We start from the raw sequence: 22,359 nt of genomic DNA on the forward strand, positions 1-22,359 counted from the left end.
TTTAAATAAATACATTGTCATTTAAATCATATTACATCATTAAAAAGATCATTTAGCTCCAGTGTGGTGGACCTACTAACAGACCAACATCGTCTTTCCTGGAGCCACGCTGCTATTGTTTTGTTATCAGTGACTGAAACTTCAGCTGGCTGAAATGAAGTACTGACACTAATAAAGAAAAACTGTGGGGCTGCAGTACATCCAAACTCACGGTCTAAAACTGACATAATATAATTATCTAGATTGTTCATGCAGAGAAGATTTAGACTTTTAGATTTTTATACAAAAATTATTTTAAATAGGGCTGCCACTAACAATTATTTTCATTATTGATTAATCAGCTGCTTATTTTCACAATTAATCTATTAATTGTTTCGTCTGCAAGACGTTTTCTCTTTCACTGTAAACTAAATGGTAGAATTCTGCGTATTATTATTTGTAAGCAAGCATAAATCTACTTGATGCACACTTGCAATAAAGTATGAAAAATGTGAGGATTTTCTGCTATCCTCTGTTTTCCATCACTGAACGTCTTTGAGTGAAGATAACCTGTCACCACTGACAGAAACCAGACTCAAGAATGAAACCACATGTACAGTATGTTTCCCTCAACCTGCACACGGAAAACACTCCAGCTGTGCTGACACATAAACGTTCATCTCACTGACAATGATCAGTGCAAACAGACTTAAACAACAGTGTGACTGAGCCTGTTTATGTCAGTGCTACAGCAAACTTCAGATGACACACTGGAAGTATGTATGTACAACCAGACTCTCTTAGAAGCACAAACCAATTCACGAATCGCTTGTTCCAGCCTGATGTAAGCCACCTGTTCATGAGCCTTAGTCCGGCCATATAAGGCTGCCTGCTCTTTAGTTTGTGGATTAAGTTTCATTCACAAAGTTGTTATCAAAGAGTGAAAGGAAAAGAACAGAAAAAAACAAAACAAACCTGGCACTGTTAGTGGTAAAGTTGAAAGGACTGGCTGATTAACTAATTGGCTGACCAGGAGAAAATTTCATTTTGATAATAAATTAAATGTTGGCAACTTATGTCGAGACATACTCCTTGTATGTGTAAGCATATGTGGCAATAAAAGTGATTCTGATTCTGATGCTGACTCTGAAATGTTTCACTGATTTCTCAGCCAAAGATGCCTCTGATGTCAGTTTCCAACAAGTGACAATTTGTGAACATGTATGTCATATGTTACGGTAAATTGAATATATTTGGGTTCAGTCAACTATTCAAGAAACTCAAAGACATCAAGTGGGATTCTGAGAAATTATCACTGGCATTTGAGAAAGAAAGAAGAAAATAATGTACAGAAAGTAATCAATAATGTCAACAACATTCAGTTGGAGCCTTGCAGAGCAAAAACAATTCTAAAGCATTAATAAAACACCACAAGAGAAATGTTGAAAGAATAATTCCAGCAAGCAAATGTACTTTTTATTCCACTACATTTATCTGAATGCTGCAGTCAGCGATCACTTTGAGGATTTAGCTTTTACATTCAAGCAAGACATTCAAAACAGTTAAAAATATCTTCATCTTAAAGCTTCTAAAATAAAAATGCTGTTTACACATCTACGTATCGGTGACAATCACCAAATTATATTATAACTTTGATGAGGACAAATCTGTAGCCTAACAGTTTCTTTAACTTTTGGTAGCTGAGAAATATTCTTATGATAATGTATTTTCACTTAAGTTACTTTACTTGTAATGGAGTATTTTTACAGTGTGGTGCAATTACTTTACTTTAACTACTTTACTTTATTACTAGTCTAAGTAAACAATCTGAGTGCTTCTTCTACCACAGGCTATTAATTGAAAAATAAACTGTGGATTAATCAGTTACGAAATTAAGGAATGACAAGCTATAAAGGTATGTGTACTACAAGCAGGATGAAGTGAGTGTCTGAACTAGAAAAACAACGTACAGATAATATCCAGATTCAGTGGTGGAAGAAACGTTCGAATCATTTACTTAAGTAAAAATAGCAACAATATAACTACATTTTACTCCATTGCAGTATAAGACCTGCAAGGTAAAAACAAAGACATGTACCATAAGCATCAAAAGCACTCACACTTTGTGCAGAACTCTGTCTCTCCACTCTTCTGCTTGTTATAGGATTATCATTACTGACCCATTAACAGGTAAGCAGTATTTCAATATTGCAGTTGGTTGAAGCGGTGCTGTTTCTAGATGGAACGACTTCATATAATGAAGGGCAATCTCATCTGTGAAACGTAGCGGAGTAGAAGTATAAGTAAGCATACAAGTACCTCAAAACTGTACTTTAGTACAGTAGCCGAGTCACCTTCTACTACTGTCAGCTTCCTTGTTCCCTCACTGAAGAGTCCAAAAGCTTGGTTATCAACACGCAGCAACAACATATTTAACACACACACACACACACACACACACACACACACACACACACACTAATGAAAACATGTCTTACCGATGCTGGTCTGAATCTGTCACTTTAAATATCTGCTTTATGGCCATCTTTCGGTCACTCTTTCTGATTCCTCATAGGAACTGACCACCATTTTTAAATTCACCGTGTGTTATTAAACCTTCCCTTTCTTTAGCAAATGAAAGTAAACTGTTTGTGCTGCTCAGTTCCTGCTGCTTGACACGGAGGACAAGACTGACAGCAGCCGTAGTAAAAACTCTGCGTGCCCACAACACCACTAACACCAGTAGTCTCTACTACTACTGTCAGCTTCAGCAGTATAATAAGCAGTATTACCAGCAGTACAGAGAGGAGTTCATTAACTCACCAACATGTTTCTCCGCAGTTTGTGTCTCTGCTGCCAAACTGTCAAACTTGCCCAAACTTTTCTGAAAACACTCCAACATTCCTGCTTCCGCTTCCTGAAACCAGCAGCATGGAGGAGGCATGGAGGGAGAAGAGAAGGAGGAGGAGGAGGCGTGTCCGCAGCAGGCTCCACTGAAGAAACAGCGACACCTGCCGGACTGCTTCCACCGCAACGTTACGCAACACAATCGGTAACGATGTATGTAACAGGAGCCACTAGTGGAAGTTTGGAAGATCTTTTACTTAAAAGTAGAGAAACCATCGTGTACAAATACTCGATTACAAGTTAGCATCCTGCATCCTTCATTACCAACAAAATGTAATCTACCTAAAGTAAAAGTAAAGGTGCCCATTATGCAAAAACATTCATTCACACAGTCTTTAAAGAGGTGTTAAGATCATTTACTGACGTAAAACTAATGATACCACAAAATAAAATAACTTCATTACAATTTGGTCCTGCAACAAAAATGTTACAAAGTATAAAGTATAATCAGGAAAATATGCACAATGCAGTAAAATATCCCCTCTGTTTCTTATACTATTATACCATAACACCATTTATTGTCACTCATGTATTCATGTAAAATTAGGATTTTACTGTTGTACTTGAGGTGCAGTTATTTTTTACTATTTTGGTATAGGACTGCAACTAATGATTATTTTCATTATGGATTAATCTGATGATTATTTTCTCCCTTGACTGATTGGTGACAATTCAGGAAACAGTGAGAGTTTCAGTAACAATTACCCAGAGCCCAAAGTGACATCTGCATGATGCTTTGCTTTGTCCAATAAATAGTACAAACCTCAAATGTATTTAAAAAAATAAATATAAATGACGAAAATAATGAAAAGAAAAAGCAGCCAGTGTTCACATTATGCTTGGTTCCAGAGCCAAGAAATGTTTAGACAAGGATAATAATATCAGAGATTATTAAAATAGTTGCCAGCTAACTTTCCATCAATGGATTAATCAGTTCATTCTTTAAGAAAGAAAAAAAGTGTGGGGTGTCCTGTGCTTGTAGCTGCACTACCTACATGTAACCACCAGGTGGAAAGCAAACACCATTAAACTTCACAGAGACTCACTGTTGCTGGTGTTGGGTCTGTTGGCCCAGTCGCAGTTGATACAACAGCTGCCAAGGACATTGGTTAAAATGTTTAAAGGTCTAAGTGATCTAAATGTAAACCAAACTGTTGCCAAACCAAAGGACTGGAGGCTGCCATCATAAATTTTCTGAGCCTATTTATTATCACCTGTACCTCCTCCTGTAGGCACCTGTAAGTGGCAGCTGGTGCATACACAGATAATGATTAATTATCAGTACAGTAAAACACATGTAATAATATAAAATATGTCCTCATAGGTTACTGAATGTTGTACAATAATAAACACCCAAGACAGTGTTTCTGCTCTCTGAGATATATTACTCTCTCTCTCTCTCTCTCTCTCTCTCTCTGTGTGTGTGTGTGTGTTTGTGTGTGTGTGTAGAAGGTCAGATCTCCTTATTCATACAAAGAATGAAGCAACCAATGAAAACACACACACAGTGTGCAGTATAGAATAACCTTTCTTATTCAACAGTAAGTTGCTGTGCGGTTTGTTCACTTTGCTTTAAATAACAAAAGATTTCTTGTTGCTTCTCTTCTGTTTATTTTAAATGTTACATTTTCAGAATCAGGGTCATTCTTGTTTCTGTCTCTTGATAATCTGTAAAATCATATAATCTCTGGTTGTTTTAACGAATTGAAACTGTAAATGTGTGGACTATTCTAAGCCACTTGCAGCTTTGATGGGACTGAAAACTTACTCACTAACTCATCAAATCAAACCAAAAATTCTGTGTGACCTGTTTTGAGTAGCCTATATATCTTATTCCTGAAAGTATTTCAACCAAAAAAGGTGCTAGGAAAATTTATTATCATTACATTTTATGCTTACAGTTCACAAAGAGCACAGAGATCAATCTAATTTGATAGTTTTATATTCATGAATCCTGAACAGAGCAGCAGAGAGACCGAAAGACGGAGTCTGTGTTAACCATTAGCTGTCAGACAATCCATGCTGACGGGCAGACACATGGATCCTCTAAAGTTGCCCGGTAACATCCTAGAAACTGGTTTATCGTCACCATATCAACCTCCTCGCTGGAGAACAGGCTGGTCCAAAGTCCACTGCCTCTTTCATGTGGGTCATGGCTGAGGCAGGCAGCCTGATTCAGTGGATGTGGATTACTGAGATAAACCATGTCCTTCCATTTTCTACCGACTTGTTTAAACAAATAAGCTATGTACCTGGAAAGTGTCATGCTAATTTTTAAATAAGACTGAAGTTGTGAGGAAAAAGTGTTTCTTAACAATCACAGTTGAAGCCACAAAGTCAAAACCTTTGTTGTTGATTTCAGAAAGTAACAGAAATGCTATAATACTATTCAGATATAGAATCCATCAATCCAACCACAGAAAGGTGTGGGGGGTTGGTTGATGGTCACCCAGACACTGGCACCGTGATCTTCACTGTGGTTTCTTCTGTGAGCATGAACTCCGCTTTTCGAGGAGCCATTCTGATGGGTTGGTGAGGTTGTTGTTGAGCTGGATGCTAGCATCAGCATCAGTAAGCATACAATCTACGAGCATGCACCACTCAGATAGTGCAGATGATTTAGGCCCCTTCTCCACCTGCCATTACAACCCTAAAAAAAAAAAAAAGTTGGAATGTTGTGTAATGCAAAAGACAGAATGCAATCATGTGCAATTAACCATGAACATCATCAACAAGACAAAAGACATAAGCAGTGTGGAATCACGGGTGTTGTCAAGTGTTGTCTTCACTATTATACAACCACCATCACTGATTTAAATCTGTCCAATGTGACTTAAGCAGAAATGTTCACAGATGAGGTAATGTTTAAAAGCTTTATTCATGTTATCTTTAGTCGTGTTTGCGTACTTCCTTCTTCACTCTCTGATTCTCTCCTGGAAGTTGAGAGTTTGAATACTGCTGGAAACATTTGCAGGTCCATAACTTGACAAAATATATAATAAAAGTCTAGTCACTTCTGGAAATGCTAAATATTATATCTTTAAATATGTTGTCGTTGTAGTGCTTTTAATTGAATGCATGTCAAAAAGGATTAGCCAATTATAACATTATGTTTTATTTATGCTTTACGCGGTGTGCCAGATGTTTTAGAAATAGGGTTGTAGCATGTAATCTGCGTGGGCATCTTATCTGGATCAGAAAGAATTCACATGAATGCAGGCGCATGCATGCATGCCAGTGGATGCATACAGAATGCTCATGGATCGGTCACACCATGTCTGGAAGTGTGAGGAAAAAAATAGTCATGCTTAAATCCCTGTGTGTTTAACAAGTCTGGTTGTTATGTTATCCAACATTTGTATTCTAAAAATATATAATTTTAAAAACCAAAACCAAAAAATGAATTGATCCTACTGCAGCAACATTTCGTACAGAAGAGGGTAAAGCACATCATGGTCGTCTCTCTCCTCTCTCCTCTCCAGACAGGTTGTACAAACTGATATTCAAGCTTGCATTTTCTTGATCTTTTCCGGATCTGCAGAAAACATCATCATCATCGTCACCATTATCATCATCATCTTCTTCTTCCCCTTTAACAAAGACAACAATAGTGATAAATCTCTACACACTGGCAGAATACTTAAATATCACATAATTATCACACCTTCCATGAGTATGATTTTTGAGTGTGCGCATGCGTACGTGTATGTGGCGACAGATGGTCAACTTTCCTCACAAAGAGATAGCTAGATAGATAGATCGAGAGAGAGAGAGAGAGAGAGAGAGAGAGAGAGAGACTTTCGCTGATACAAATGGAAGATTTGTCACGTGATCCCAGGGGCCGTTTTAATGACGTATGCACCATATGGCGCGTGCCGTGAGGGCGTGGCCTCATATGCTAATTTCACCCTCGTATCTGTGCTGAATATAAAAGCAGTATCATCTCACACACACACCTCAGAAAGCCCAGAGCAGATCCCGCACAGTCACGCACGGACAAGCACACAGCGCGCGCGGAATGCGTGCATTCTGACGGACAACGACTTAATACAACAGGTAGGGGTTTTTTTGTTTGTTTGTTTGTTTTATTATTATTATTTATTTATTTACAAATATCTATAGGAATTAGTATAGTAGGAGTAACCGGACTGATAAAGTGGCCTCTCAGTGGTTCCGTCTTTGTAATCTAAACTTCAGGATGAAAAAACTGGCTGTGATTTATTGGACCACTAGTTTATATCAAATTAATAATCTGGTCCAATAATAAAAATGTATCTCATTAACAGTGATTCAGAATATAACAGAATAAGTCATCTCGTCTGCATGCGTCAGAAAAACAAATGTATTTTCATCTTAGGTAGTCTTAATTGTTCAGTTCAATATTATTGGCATATCCTTTAAAGCCGAAATATAATTAGCCTAATTATATTCATTATTTTCCATCTGTCCTCAGGAGTTACACAGCATTTTTTTTTTTATCATCCAAAGCATCTTTCGTCTTCCGTGGAATTTCAAACTCACGTTTTATTCTTTTATTGAGCGCGTATGTCCGCTCACCTGTGTGTCGGTCTGTTAAATTTAACGGGACCAGTCAGCGGGAAGCGGGAGTGAAGGATCTGTATGGGGTCAATTATCACAGTTATTCTTTATTCAACAGCTAATAGTCTATTTTCAGCGCACAACTTTTACTGAACGGTGAATTTATTATTGTGTTTAAAGATGTTTGGTCTATTACACAAAAATCTCTCACTTCAGTTTTTAATATTCTCTATGCTGGTAGAAATAATTTTTATTTTCTTGTTAATTAAAATTACATTTTTGGCGAACTTTGACGAATTTTAAGCACTTTAAAAAAAAATAAATTTTAGTGTCAAAAAGCGGCAGATTTGGACGATTTATTAATGACTACATTATAAAGAGCAGATTCCGTCTGTCTCCGGACAATCTGAAGGCTGTTTGGCTCGAATCTCTAAACAACTGGTCTCATAAAGGTCTCATGTTGTAGGCAAGTCATCCAAATTTGACATTTTCTCCTAAAAATAAAAATAAAGTGACTTTACAGGTTATAGTTGCATATAAACCGAACAGATTATTTCTCTCCAGTCTGATGTAGCTGCTTAAGTGGAGGCCTGTATTTTATTCTTCCTGTACAAGCACACAACGAGAATAGACTGACACTTGAAATGATTAAATCAGAATGTCGCGCAAATAAAAATTTAAAACGCCTTTGTCATATTTTTTTCAGATCCCGCGTGAATCATAACAACTTGTTGGATGTTTTCAGCATTTTAAAGAAGCTAAACAAAACAAACGAACAAACAAAAATAAACTGTCACATGAACCTAGCTCTCTGTCTTTCTTTCTTTTTGAGATGAGACCAGAATCACAGCTAATTCCATTAGATGGTTTTTATTGTGTTTCTGCCTATTTTATTTCAATGGAAAATAAAAGTTAAAAATTCAATTAATCATCCATTCACGTACCAAGCTGATTCTGTGATAGATAGATGTGATAGACTCAGATATACTGAGTCTCATGGGAATAAATCAGTAAATATGTAGTCTATCTGATCATTTGTGTTACTGAAGTTTCTACTGTTGTTTGGTAATGTTGTATAAAACACTGCAGGACGTGATACAAAGTGGTCATGTGAAAAGTCAATAAAAAATTCCTAATAAGGTGATTTATATTATTATCTAATATATATATATATATATAGTCGTGGATCAGGTGTCCATGGCTGAGGTACCCTTGAGCAAGGTACCTAACCCCCACTGCTCCCCGGGCGCTGCACGCGGTCGCCCACTGCCCCGGGTTTGCTGTGTGTGTGCACGTCACTTGGGTGGGTTAAATGCAGAGCACAAATTTCGTTGGAGTGAGTTCCCTCCAATGACAAAATATGTCACTTTCATCTTTCATCTTTCATCTTTCATATATATATATATATATATATATATGTGTGTGTGTGTGTGTGTGTGTGTGTGTATACACATGCTACTAATATGCTTTCTTGTGCATGTTTATACAGACCGTAAGCATCATCATTAGCTCTGTAGGAGTGTTTGACTGTTTCCTAACGAAGATGCCTCTTCTGTTTTGTGTCTTTTCCAAGCAGAGAATCAGCATCATGACCAGGTCTGTGCGGGAAGAGCAGGCGTCAGCGGAGTCAGAGGAGCAGCAGGAGCTTCACAGCCCCACAGGTGGAGAGACAGAGAGGGGGGGAGAAGAAGAGGAGGATCACTTCCACCAGTTGGAGGAGGAGGAGGAGGACGATGAGGAGGAAGAAGAGGAGGAGGATGGCGAGAACAAACCCAAGAGGCGAGGGCCAAAGAAGAAGAAGATGACAAAAGCTCGTCTGCAGAGGTGAAGATTGACTTTTTTCCTCCTACGTGCTGATTGTTTTCCCAAGCATGTTCTGAGCTTTAAAAATATTTTCAGCATGTGAGTACAGCTGAAATGATAAATAAATAAATAAAAACATTTCTCCAGAGGGCACAGAGGGACACTAAAGTTATTGAAATCTGCAGGGTTCATCCTCTGAGAAGCACGACTGATCAGTGCATTTTACAGAAACTTTTTCTGGACCAAAGTGTTGGTATTATTTGGGCTAAAATTTTACTAAGCAGATGGCAAAGTCAGTGTTATTTGATGAAAAATACATAAACAGAATAACTGGACTTGTGTTTCTTTTCTGTTAAGGTTTTTTTTTTTGTTGTTGTTGTTTTGGTTTTTGGAACTCAGAACGTGAGGCTTCAGTCTGTGCTGAACAGTAACATTGGATCAGGTCTTGTCCTGTCAGAAGAGGACAGAGGCAGTCACTTTGTCAAGTCAAAATCTAAAAAGAGTCTAAAATTTCAATGTCATTGGGGCCTTGATTCCCAAAAGTATCTTAAGGCTTACTTAACTTAAATCCTTGTTTAGACATAGCCTATAGCATATTATTTTGAAAGAAAATTTCCCCCCATCTGTTTAGAGCAATTGTTTTGTCCTCAAAAAGTATCTCTGTGAACAAAAGAATTTAAAGTAGATGGCAATAAAATCTACATAGACGATATATCAAACACCAAAGAAGAACATTTTGAGCTTATTTATTTAAAACTACTCACTTCAGGTGTAAACCTGCAATTAGAATTTGCAGTGCTAACAAAGAACTTAACCAAATGAGCTAACCAAATAAGCTATTAGACCTGCATTGCTGTTGTTGTTATTGCTGTTGGGTTGGGCACATGCTCATTACATGAAACAACAATGGACATGCATGAATTGAGGTAATGACGTAATCACATCCCAAATGCTTTGTTATAACATGTCAACCCAGATACACAGAATGTGAGTTTTGAAAAATCTGCATTTAGATGGCCGTTCCAAAAAACTCAGTTTATTGACTTTAAATAATAACACAGAGGAAAATGCTAGTTTTGCCAAGAAAAAAAAAACATACAAATGCGTGCACATGGACAAAGAGGTCATTTCTAAAAGCACCATAAGTGCTTAGAAATTAAAGTAGATTAGAGCGTAGCAGAAACGCTGTCTGAAAATGCTTGTAACCTTAGTCAAATCAATTGCTGTTAGGAGAGCTTCATCACTGTTCTGTCAAAGAGCAGTTTACAGTCCAGTGCACCAAATCACATCACTGTGGAAATCGAGGGGACCCTTTCCACTGTGGCCCCAAATTTACTGTTTAACTCATTAAAATCTCCCTAAAAAGTGTGCTCAGACTGTCTAGCTGCGATAATCCAGATATTAGATTAGGACTGTACTGTACTGGGCTGCTTTATACCCTCTGACTGGTGGAGCCTCTCTTATCCACACACAGTCTCCTTGGACCATAACATACTAACCACACTGACTGCTGATTATCACTGTTAGGATGTTGCAAATATAAATGATAACAGGGCTAATAATGAATACATTTTTTTGTCTGCAGGTTTAAGGTCCGTCGAATGAAAGCTAATGCCCGGGAAAGGAACCGTATGCACGGGCTGAACGATGCTCTGGAGAGCCTGCGGAAAGTCGTTCCCTGTTACTCCAAAACCCAGAAACTGTCAAAGATTGAGACGCTCCGCCTTGCGAAGAACTACATCTGGGCCTTGAGTGAGATCCTGCGCTCCGGCAAGGCACCCGACCTTATGAGCTTCGTCCAGGCGCTGTGCAAAGGTCAGCATCACCTTATAGCAACAGACCGCACTGGGTTTACCAAGACTCCGATTCAGTCTGGAGCCTGATTTCTGCTCATATAAAGTTATTATGAAGGGACAAACTATGAGCATGTGGCCTCAACCACGGAAGATTTTTTATATCGAAATGTCAGCAAAACACACCAAAATCTTAAGGATTATTTTAAGGAACAATCAATTATTCTAAAGACTATTGGTATAATATTCTATTAATATAACAATTATAGCCTAAATACAAACAACTTGCCTCAATAATATTTCAATAATTTATATTTATATTTCAATCATTAAACTACTGGACTTCTAATTCAAAAGGACTGCTGTGAGACAGACATTGATTTAATCATTGTGTGCCATAGCATACCTGAACTAGATAATCAGTATTTTTACTTAAATACTTGATTTGAAACTGTTGAAAAATGGTTATCGCATTTGTTTCATCACTGGACTAAATATGCAGTTCATACAGTCACGGAATTAGTGTGGGGCAAGGAAAATTGCTGAAACAATTCAGTTTTGAGTAGTTAGTTAGGGTAAACCATTTTTTTTGCACAAGCATGGATGTATAAGTAAACAGAAGGCCAAACTGCCAAATAACAACTATGGTGCATGGTATAACATTACCGTAGCAGCAGACAAATGTTCACACAATGTCTCCCTCACTCTCTTGGGTTGAGCCCTGAGCTCTGTCCCCACTGCTGTAAAGAGCTGTTTGATTGGCTATTCACAATTTATTAATACTAAACTGGTGCAACAAGAATAAGAGCCTGGAGCCATGCTAGCACCTCTTTAAACTCAAACCTGAAATGGCCTGAAGTGGAAAGTTGAATTCTTTTTCTATTTTTTAAATTTATTGAATATTTATGAGGCTTTGGAACTATATTACAACAAAACAGTCAAAACTGTGCATTGGATTATAAGTATTAAGTCTGATATTTCTTGCTTAGAAACTCCAGTTGACGGAGGTCAGCAATTAGAAAGTGTTAACTGATAAATCCTGATACAAGAAAATAATCCATAGTTCATCATTGCCTCTGTGTGCATATAGTAAATGATTTACACTTGTCATCCAATCAAGAATGAGCATTTTACTTGGCTTTATTATAATGTAAGCCTTTACGGATAAATGAACCCAAAATGAACATTAAATAAATTTACATGTATTGTCATTTATTAACAGGTAGAAATAGTAATAGGAACTATAGCTACTATTAACAGTTATTGACATGCAGTGACATTTATTTGCAAGCATTAACATCAACTCAAAGTATCAATACTATATGAACTATGACACTTACTGACAACTATTAGCAGGAACAAGTAGGCATTGACATTGTTTTTATTAATAGGTACTTATATTTAGTGGCCAGACATTAACACATATCATATGTATTGATCAGTTTAGACTGAATATTGTCTCTCTGTTCTCAGGTCTGTCTCAGCCAACCACCAACCTCGTGGCAGGCTGTCTTCAGTTGAATCCTCGGACTTTCCTTCCAGAACAGACACCTGACCTGCCCGCTCATCTCCCCCCAGCCGGCACTGTTGCCTATCCTGGACACTTTTCCTACCAGAGCCCTGGGCTGACGGCAGGCCTGCCCAGCCCACCCTACAGCATGGAGCCCTCCCACATCTTCCACCAGGTCAAAGGTCAGCCCTACGGCCCACTGGAGCCCTTCTTTGATGGCGTCCTGGTGTCAGACGGCCCAGCGTTTGATCCGCCTCTCAGCCCTCCGCTCAGCATCAACGGAAACTTCTCATCCTTCAAGCAAGAGACCGTTGCAGCAACTGACTACGACAAGAGTTTCTCGTTCAGTGTGCACTACGGGGGAGGAGGACCAGGGGGCCATGCTGCCATCTATGGAGGTGGGGGGTCCAACCCACGGTGCAGTGAGCTGCAGGTGGATGGGCTGATGGGCTTTGATGGACACTCGCACCACGAGCGGCTGATGAATGCCCAGCTGAATGCCATCTTCCACGACTCCTGAGGAAGTGGAAGATGAGGGACTGAGGCTGATGAAGACAGAGAGACAAACAGAGACTGATGTATGGAGAGACAGTTCTGTGTATTTCTATCATTCCACAGCTGTCTTTCTTCCTGTCTTTCCTTCTTTCTGTCTGTGTTAGGTTGTACAACTCCTCAACGTGGTCGTGAGAGCAAAGATTTCACAGATGATGTCACGTTGATGATGTAACCCTTTTTGTAGCGCTTCATCCTGCAGGAGATGCTCTCTGAATGTCTCGTTATTATCAATATTATCACTTAAAAATAATCAATAAGCAATAATCTGGAGGAAACTATGCAATTTTGTTAAAAGCTGAGCTATGCTCATCTGATAATTCCAAATGTTGAAAGAATTAAGATTTCTCTATTTTTGGGTCAGTGTCTAAGGCATTGTTGAGCCGGCGTTGCGTCGATTGTTCATGTTGTTCATGTGGTTTTTACTTTTTGCTTTTTATAACATTCCTGTAGCTTTCTGTTAACATTTTAACGTGACTCTTGTTCATATTTTATAATATAGATGTTTATAAAGGCCTTTCATTAAAAGGAATTCAGTGTGATTCATCTGAGAGACTCTGTTCATCAGCATCAACACAACAAACCTCCTCTGTTTATTGTAGCTGTATCCAGCTTAGTCCCCTTCAGTCCAGTTTGGTCAAGTTCAGCTTTATTCATAATATCTAAAAAAAATAACACAAGTATACATAAACAGTAAGAAAAATCTCAGCCCTGAACAATGTCAGTTAATAAACACTGTCACATACAAACAAGTTTTGTCTCTCAGTTTTGGTCTTGCCATGTTTTAAGAGCAACTTAGTGCTGCTGAAGATCTGGTGCGATTTATGTCAGATTTTAACCTTGAATTGTTCAGCTGTGAATGATCATGATGGCCAAACAGTCAACTACCTCGTTGATGAACAATCTGATGGTTTTGATGAATTTCTGGTCTTGAGATGAAATGACGAATCAGTGAGGCCATTTACAGAAAATATATCCACTTATCACTTTACTTTAAATCAGCATATTTAGCATCAAATACTTATATATACCTATATCATACATACAGCTGCATTGTGGTTTGTTAAAAACCATTCATTAAATGTTTATATACTTCTTATAAATGCTAAATATGAGGATTAAGAGTAAAGTAAAGTGAGACTTCAGGTAACAATTTTCTTATAATCATTTAGTCGCTTAAGTCCTTTTTTAAGCAAAAACGGCCAAAGGTGAAAAAAGTTTAATATTTGATGGTCTGCATAGTTTTCATCAAATATCTTTGAATTTAAGGCTATTAGTCACACAAAAAAAGCAGCTGAAAACATCACCATTGGTTCTAGGAAAAGACATTTTAAAGAATAAGCAATTCATTCTGGATAATGATTAAATCACAGCCCAAAAACAATCGCTTGCTGCTGTCCTGTTTGAGTAGTTCCATAGGATTTTGTTCAAGATGATAAACATGCAAACAATCTTCACCATCAACACCATCAAACTAAAACAAGATTGACGTTTTGGAGATACATGTGATGACAGTATTATTTAAAGTGGATTTTAGGCTCCAAGTACGAAAAAGGTGAAAACACATATCTACTTACAGAGAAAACCCTTTTAAAATGTTAACAACATTATAGCACCAGCTGAAAGTCAAAACCAAGATTACTGTGTGCGTGTGTGTGTTTGTGCGTGTGTGTGTGAAGGGCACAGATGTTCGTTCTGCAGGCAAGATTTTAATTTATGAAAATGATCTCATTTATGCATGAGGGCCCCCCTCTATACCCACTGCTGTCCTGTTGTGTGTGTGTGTGTGTGTGTGTGTGTGTAAGTCAACAGGGACAATATGGTGGCCATATCCCACCATTTAGTCTCCATGTTAAAGTGGAAGAATCATGAGAGAAAGTCAGACTGCAGGCCATCCTGTTCAAACAGAACAGAAACTACTTCCACAGTATATTTTAGGTGAAACACCTACCTGATATCTGGCGCTGAAATAACAAGTTATATTGCCACAATGTAAATATTTTATTAACAAAACACCACGAGGATACTTATAGAGATCTGGAGAAATTTCAAATGAAAATTACTTGAAAGAGCTGGTCTGTGCATAGTGAAATGCACCTTTTTATTCTTCACCAGAGAAAAATATTAATTCAAACAACAAGTGCACATTTCTCATGACAATAGAGCTCCTCTATAGCAGCAGTGGTATTAGCAGTATTAACAGTGATAATAGCGGTAGCCTTTGTGATAGAGGTTTTCTGTTTCACTCTGCTGGCTGATCATGACACTGATTAATGCAGCTTAAATTCAGCCATCTGTTATCAACACACACACTGTGTGTGTTTCAGTTGTACCCCATAATACAGCGTTTATACCACCACCAGGGAACATCCTGCTTTCTAATTGGTTGGCGGGTGTCTGTACCAATCAAGTAGGACTCCTTCAACAGTCAGTGCTCAAGGTAGCTATTAAAATCCAGGTAGTGACAGCAGCAGTACTGATGCTTCAGGCTCAGACTGATGAAACTAACCAACTTTAACTACAGACTACACACACTTTAAAACCTGTAGGAGGAGGAGGAGAGTTCAGTAAAGACTCTCTTTGTTTTTTTTGGTCAGTGGAGAAGACAGAAGAGACAATCATGGATTCACCTGTGCTGTGTTGGTTTATTATAGCAGAAAATCTGCATTATAACACCCTAACATAGGAGTTATAACAAGTGTCATAACTTTACTCAATAATTATTAGTTCATCTAGTACATTTCAGTGTCTCAAGCTGCAGTGAGGGTTGCCAGATACAGTAAGTTTCTACAGACATACATATTAAGAAACTGGATACCTGCATCACAAATGGTGCCCTGCTCATTTATTGAAAGGTGCTCAGCTGGGCACGCCGGGTAAAGTAAAATAGAATAAAAAATAAAATATATTCCTGTGAAAGCTCTTGGAGTGAAAGTAGCGTTTCATAACATGAATATACTGACACTAATGTGACCTACCCTACATGAACTTTCTTCAGACTTCAGGTCTGGTCCTAATTAAGTATTCAGTGGGATAATGGAGAAAATTTACAAATGCAAACACCGAGACAAAATCAATGAGAACTGTATAAGATCATAATCCGATCGACTAACTCAGCAGTAAACAATTTCACGGTGCGCGGCGCTCACTCCAACTGGAAAGAACGAGCGCGCACGCCCGGTGATTAGACACCGGTGGACCTGCCATGTGCCGTGAGCGGTGAGTCTGGTAAAGCTGTTGCCTGTCTCCATAGCGACGAGACCCCGGAAATACTCCGTAACTGGCCGGTGGTGATCAGCTTAGTGCATGTTCATCTGCCGTTTTGTTTATCAGAGAAACAAACTCATAAGTGCCGAATTTGTTTGTTTGTTTGTTTGTTTGTATCGTGTTTGTGTTCGTGAGTTGAGACAGTAAACATGTCGGAACCTGAGGATGAGCTGCAGGGAGAGGAAAAAGGCAGCACAAAGAAGAAGAAGAAAGAAAAACGAAGCGGGAAAAAGAAGAAGGAGAAGCGTGAGCAAGAGGAAGATCGGCAGGTGGAGGAGAAAGAGGAGCAGAGGTGAGTGAGTGGTCTGAGGTTCCTACAGTTTCAGGTGCGACACAGAACCACAAGAGAGCTGTGATTGGTTCATAACAACAGACTGGTGAAACAGGTGAAAGAACAGAGTTTACACTGTGAAACAAGATGCTTGAATCTTTCATTTCAGTGTTAAAACTCACAGGAGTAAAAGTCCTATAGTCAAAACATTGCTAGAGTAAAAGATCTGCCTTATTTTGGGCATTTATGTCAACATGTAACCACTACTATGAAAATACCTAAAATGCATTTCACAGCTTTCCATTCAGTTAAACAGCTTTAAATTCTGTTAACCACGAGTACAGATGAACTAGCTACAGCTCTTAGTTTTCATCCAAATATAGTGTCATTTTTAATTCCGCTTGAATAAAAATTCAGCAATAGTGCAATTCCATCCAGCAATGTTGCAATGCAATATGCAATATATTCTGAACTTCTTGCCTTCAGGTGTACATAAACACCAGGTTATGAATGTCTTTTTAAGAGGCAACAAGACCATGACAAAACCTACCACATCACTGAGCCAACAAATGGTCAATTTGCAAAGAAGGACAGCAGGTCCTGCTCACTCCAAACAGACTCAACTGGACCCAGTGACTACTTTATCAGGCACTTAACTGTCAATAACGATACATTTTATTAATATTCTGATTGATCAAAATACACTCTGTTTCTGTTTGTGTGCCAGTGAGTGTGTTGTGCTGCGTGGGATCTTCAGACTGGGGAAGAAGAGTCATGATGTCCTGCTCACCAGGACCAGACTGACCTGGACCCCGATCACCCCAGAGAACCCCACAGGTTAGTTAATACATTGATGGGTGGTCATGGTGACCAGTTGTGATGGTGATCAGTTGGCTAGCAGACAAACAGGAAGAATGGATGTATGTCAAGGCAGCTGGTTTTGTAATGGAGAAGTTGTGTGACGATGATGACCACCTGAAATATAACACTGAAGGACACTTGTGCACACACACAAACACGCAGGTTTGGAGATAACAGTAAATGAAACTAGAAAAGTTAAGCAGAAGAACTGAAAAAACTGCATAAAAGAAAGAACAAATAAATGCATGAATAAAAAAGGATAAAGCTGAAAAATTACATTTCATGACTCCACCTTTTAATGGGCAAAGGGAAACTGCAAGAAATACTTTCAGTCTGGCACATAAGGAGTATTCCTTCAGAAGAACTGCACTGGAGGTACCCTCTTCCTAGACTGTGAGATGTCTTCACAGCAACAGTAAAAGTAATTAGAACAGTAAGGCAAAACAAAACAAAAATGAAAAGAAAGAGAAAAATGAACTGGATACCCTGACATCACCCTCCAATGAGCAAGTAAAAAACTCTAACACAAAGGAAACCTCAAAAGGTGAAAAGAAAGGTGAAAAATGCATGAAAAAATAAAGAAGGAATACATATGAACAAAAAATAAAAATACAGTACAACTTAACATTTTTGTGGTGGTTCGAATGCATGTTCGACACCTGTTAATTGGTGATACAGGACAGGACAGGTTTATTTTATCCAGTCAAATATACAGTACAACTTTGCTGTTGTATGACCTTCCATTGATGAGCTCGTGGTGTGAATGCATATTCGACACCTTCTGTTAATGGCGGGTCAGTCTATATACTATATTCAGTCAAATAAACAATACTACTTAGCTGTTGAATGACCTTCCGTTAACAGGCAGGCCAATCTGGATAATATATTCAGTCAAATAAACAATGCTACTAAGCTGTTGTATGACCTGTTAACAGGTGAGTCAGTCTGGATAATATATATTTAGACAAATAAACAATACTACTTAGCTGATTTGTGACTTCGGGCGGGTCAGTCTGGATACTATAACCAGTCCTATTCACAACTTACATTTTCTATGACATTTCATTAATTGGCTGGTGGTTGGAATGCGTGTTCGACACTTTGTGTTAATGACGGGTCAAGTATGCGTGGGGGCAGAACATTCAAATAAATAAAATAATTTATTTTGACCAATTTAGCCTCTTATTATTATTTAATCTTTATTATAAATTAATGTCATTTTTTAATCTTTTTTTTTTATCTTATTTCAGTGTGAACAGACTCCTAAAATACATGGGAAATCCATTATAGGCATATTTGGTACAGAAGGAACCTTCCCTTTTATTATACCTGCATCACAGGAAACTGTGACCTATCGTTCTTAGAACTCAGCTTTGAGGAACTTCTCTAACTCTTACTTCAGTGAAGGCTTGAGTGCATTAAGCGTACAGTAATTGGTCCAGATGTAAGTGTTTGTTAACTGGTTGAATACATGAGCCAATGCAACAACATCAGCTACCTTATTTAAAAACTTGTATGAAAGTTTAGCCGCATAAAAACAGCTGGTAATGGTAGTCTTAATAAAATGGAAGGAAGCACAGACAAATGTCCCTCAAACTGTTGCATGTCATGCACAACTGTCCGTTAAACCATCCAGCCAGCTAGCTTATTCCACTTCAAAATTCCTATTGGCAGTGCGAATACAAACAGAAGAAACACCCTTGAAGGTATGTCATTTTTGGGGGAGTTCCTCAGTAGGCAGTTCCTCTTGGAGAATCCTCACAACTGTTTTAGTTGAAGACACCTGCTGATAACTAGGTACTAACTAGAAAATGCTAGGGGGCAGTTGGTACTCAATATTAAACTGACGTTAATTCAACACATGATTGGGTCCTTATCGCAAAAAAAAAATGCACTTCTCATTTCAGGAGAAAGCAGCAAAAATACTAGCACACTAAAGTGACACCTCTAGGATCTACTAGACAAGCTTAGCGTTCAGCAACAACTCCTGACTTAATTACCGTGGTCCAGCTCCTGTGTTGCTGTGAGCTCGAGGGAATGAGCAGATTGAGAAGCAAATTTTTTGATGTTGTGTCCTCGGATTATGGAGTTGGAGAATAATCTGATTCTGTAGACAGATGAACTATGAATTACAGACTATTTGGCTCATTACCAGGGGTTGGCAAAGTGAATGCCTGGGCCTCCTCTACTGGTGAATATTTTGCTGGCCGGACGGGAAGGTTTGGTGGGCCGGATGTGGCCCACTGGCCACCAGTTGGTGCTCACTCCTCTACTGTGTGTGCACGTTGTACTCCGTCTGGATGCTGTACTGTGCCATCACAACACAGTCCCATATGTAAGAAAAGTTGCATTTGTTATTTGAATCTTTTCTCCATTTGTTCTTGTTCAACTTCAACTACCTGACTGCAGGTGCAGGCCTCTGAGCAGGGCCACCACCATCCTGTCAACCACGTTGGTTTCCTGCTGCTTTGATCACATCAAAAGCTGGAACGAAGAACTTCCTTCACCAGCTCGCTAAAACAAAACACAACTAAAACACAGATTTATGTTCCTGTTTTGTGAGAGGAGAGGAGAACAGTATGAAATTGAAAGAACTAAAAAGGAACTTCTTCCAGTTTAAAGATTAACACAGTCTGTGTTTAGTCATGTTGTGATGATACTGTGGCAATACTTTGGAATCAGTGTGGTATTATTTAGATTATGCTAGTAATGCAATCCATTCAGGCAGAACTGGTTGCTAGAGCAGGATGAAGGTGTAAATACACTGTGTGTGTGTGTGTGTGTGTGTGTGTGTGTGGTTGAAGCCAATCTGTTTGGCTGTATTTCATCCAAGCTAATGTCATTAAGCCAACCCTCTGTGTGTGTGTGTGTGTGTGTGTGTGTGTGTGTGTGTGTGTGTGTGTTGGCAGTACTATAGAGCAGTTGGTTCGGCCCATGGGGGGTTATTAGAGTCTCTCAGTATGAGGAGATTAACACACACACACACACACACACACACACACACACACACACATAGTGAGCCTGTCAGCATGCTGTGTGTGTGGTGTGTTGATGAGATATTTCTATATAAATGGATCAGCTGCTGTTGTTTATTTCTACACATGAATTCATCCTGTTTCCCTCAGCCTGTCTCTCTGTCACGGAGGTGAGACCAGACAGACAGACAGATCGTGTTTTGTATCGGTACAGGAAACACGTATCTGCAATCATGTGAGGGTAAACACTAGCCATAATGGGATGGGTTAGATGCCAATGGAGTAGTAATACAGCAAGAAACCAGAATCTACAGTTTATCAGGAGTAGAAAGGCAAAGATGTAGTCAGCAGATATGGATGACTTAATATTCCACAACTCTAATAAGATTCCTAAATATTCGTAATAAACCTCATAGACTTTCTCCCTCCTCTCTGAATATGTATTGCAAGCTACAATCATGTTGTTTTCCTCTGAAATTGTAAAAAAAAAAAAAACATCTACACTGGTTTGTTTGACTCTCTGGTTCACACTGGGTGGCTCTACCCAGATGCAAGAGTGTGACGCCATGAGTATAACAAGAGTGCTATGTTGTTGTTTTTCTGATTCTTCTTCTCTGTGTTTATTGGCAGATAGCAAAGCAACTTTAAAGGTGTATGCCACCACATATTTTACTGGAGTGTGTAGAAGCTTTGCTTTTGAAGTCACTGAAAGCAGTTTAGCTTCACATTATCAGCTCCATTGATCTGTAACAGCAATATGAAATTTCTCATGATGACTTATCTGTCCCATATATATATAAAATTAGACTTTACAAAAAACACATAAAGGTTTTTACAGGACATTTCTCTCAGCCTTGAGGGAACTTCTTCAAATTTAGCACAAACATTCATTTGAACTCAAAAATGAACTGATTAGTATTTAGTGGTGAAATGCAAGAATTTATGTGCTAATTAGGACACAATTTCATACAAATGTAAAATAGGATAAAATTATGAAGTGATGACATTTAAAATCCAGAAGGTCAAGATTCAACTTCACTGTGACATCATAATGTTTTCTGTCCTTCATTCAACAGCATAACTCAGGAACTGAAGGGCAGATTGACACCACATTTCACACTTTTGTGTGATTCTTTCTCTATCGCTTTGTTTTCAACTTGAAAAACAATGAGTGATTTTCTCTTAATGCCGTGTTGTTTTTAAAGATATACGAATTCACTCTTAGTTTGTTGATTGTTGCTTGACAAATTGAACTGAAGCCTGTGAACCTCAAATTATACATTGTCAGATGAAACTGTAGCAACAAACACATCTTTTTTAAAGGTGGGGACAGTACAGAGGCCTCACACAAAGAAGGACCAAGATTTGGTTTGTTGTTTCTGCCTTTTCTGAAGAGCCTCTATGTTCTCCCCATGTTGTAGTTAGGAATGGGCATTCATGTATCTCTCTGCTCTTTTGTCCTTGTGCTTAATGCATAAGTGGTTACTCACTGAACTTATAGTTCTGTGATACGCATATTTGATGTTACACAGCTTGCACTACATATTCATTTTGTTTAAATACTTCCAAACATCACTCTTACACCTACATATTTAGCCTGCAGCATCGGTTCAAGGGACATTTGACTGAAACTCTGAGTATTATTTAATGTAGGTTTATCATATTTGCTCTATGGATCCACGCAGATATTCATAGATAGCATTTATATCACTGTCCAGTTCAAAAATGTAAAGCTTTACTACAAAACAGGATACTTTAGCGCTTAAATACTCATACCCATTCCTAGGTTAGGCTAGGGTTAGGGTCAGTCTCTTGATAATTAGTGCAAGTCAATGTAATGTCCTCTGAAGTGAGTGCAAAAACAACTCAGTGTGTGTGTGTGTGCGCATGTGTGTGTGTGTG

At 38.5% G+C, this 22,359-nt stretch overlaps 3 protein-coding genes across 8 annotated transcripts in view; 2 read left to right on the top strand and 1 right to left on the bottom strand.

Annotated features, from left to right (window-relative positions):
- itprid2 (ITPR interacting domain containing 2) overlaps positions 1–2,940 on the bottom strand; it is a 34,620-nt gene extending 31,680 nt beyond the window's left edge. For 3 of the 5 annotated variants that reach the window (XM_046403823.1, XM_046403822.1, XM_046403819.1), the window contains exon 1: positions 2,803–2,940. The gene's annotated coding sequence lies outside the window, so the exon portion shown is untranslated. Of the gene's footprint in view, positions 1–2,099; positions 2,254–2,298; positions 2,416–2,802 lie in introns of those variants that run through there. The other 2 variants (XM_046403820.1, XM_046403821.1) reach the window with 2 other exon arrangements.
- Positions 2,941–6,832: 3,892 nt separating this feature from the next.
- On the top strand, positions 6,833–13,611 carry neurod1 (neuronal differentiation 1). Its single transcript, XM_046405112.1, has 4 exons — positions 6,833–6,942; positions 9,002–9,249; positions 10,814–11,043; positions 12,495–13,611. The coding sequence occupies exons 2-4, from the start codon at positions 9,014–9,016 to the stop codon at positions 13,049–13,051; spliced, it is 1,023 nt and encodes a 340-aa protein (XP_046261068.1). The 5' UTR covers positions 6,833–6,942; positions 9,002–9,013; the 3' UTR covers positions 13,052–13,611.
- Positions 13,612–16,206: 2,595 nt separating this feature from the next.
- cerkl (ceramide kinase-like) overlaps positions 16,207–22,359 on the top strand; it is a 30,726-nt gene continuing 24,573 nt past the window's right edge. The window contains exons 1-3 of one of the 2 annotated variants that reach the window (XM_046404040.1): positions 16,207–16,302; positions 16,495–16,642; positions 17,349–17,458. In XM_046404040.1, coding sequence (XP_046259996.1) covers positions 16,500–16,642; positions 17,349–17,458 — 253 coding nt within the window. In that variant the 5' untranslated portion in view covers positions 16,207–16,302; positions 16,495–16,499. The other variant, XM_046404041.1, reaches the window with a different exon arrangement.

This window comes from Scatophagus argus, chromosome 11 (genome assembly GCF_020382885.2).
Source record: "Scatophagus argus isolate fScaArg1 chromosome 11, fScaArg1.pri, whole genome shotgun sequence".
Classification (NCBI taxonomy): Eukaryota; Metazoa; Chordata; class Actinopteri; family Scatophagidae; genus Scatophagus; species Scatophagus argus.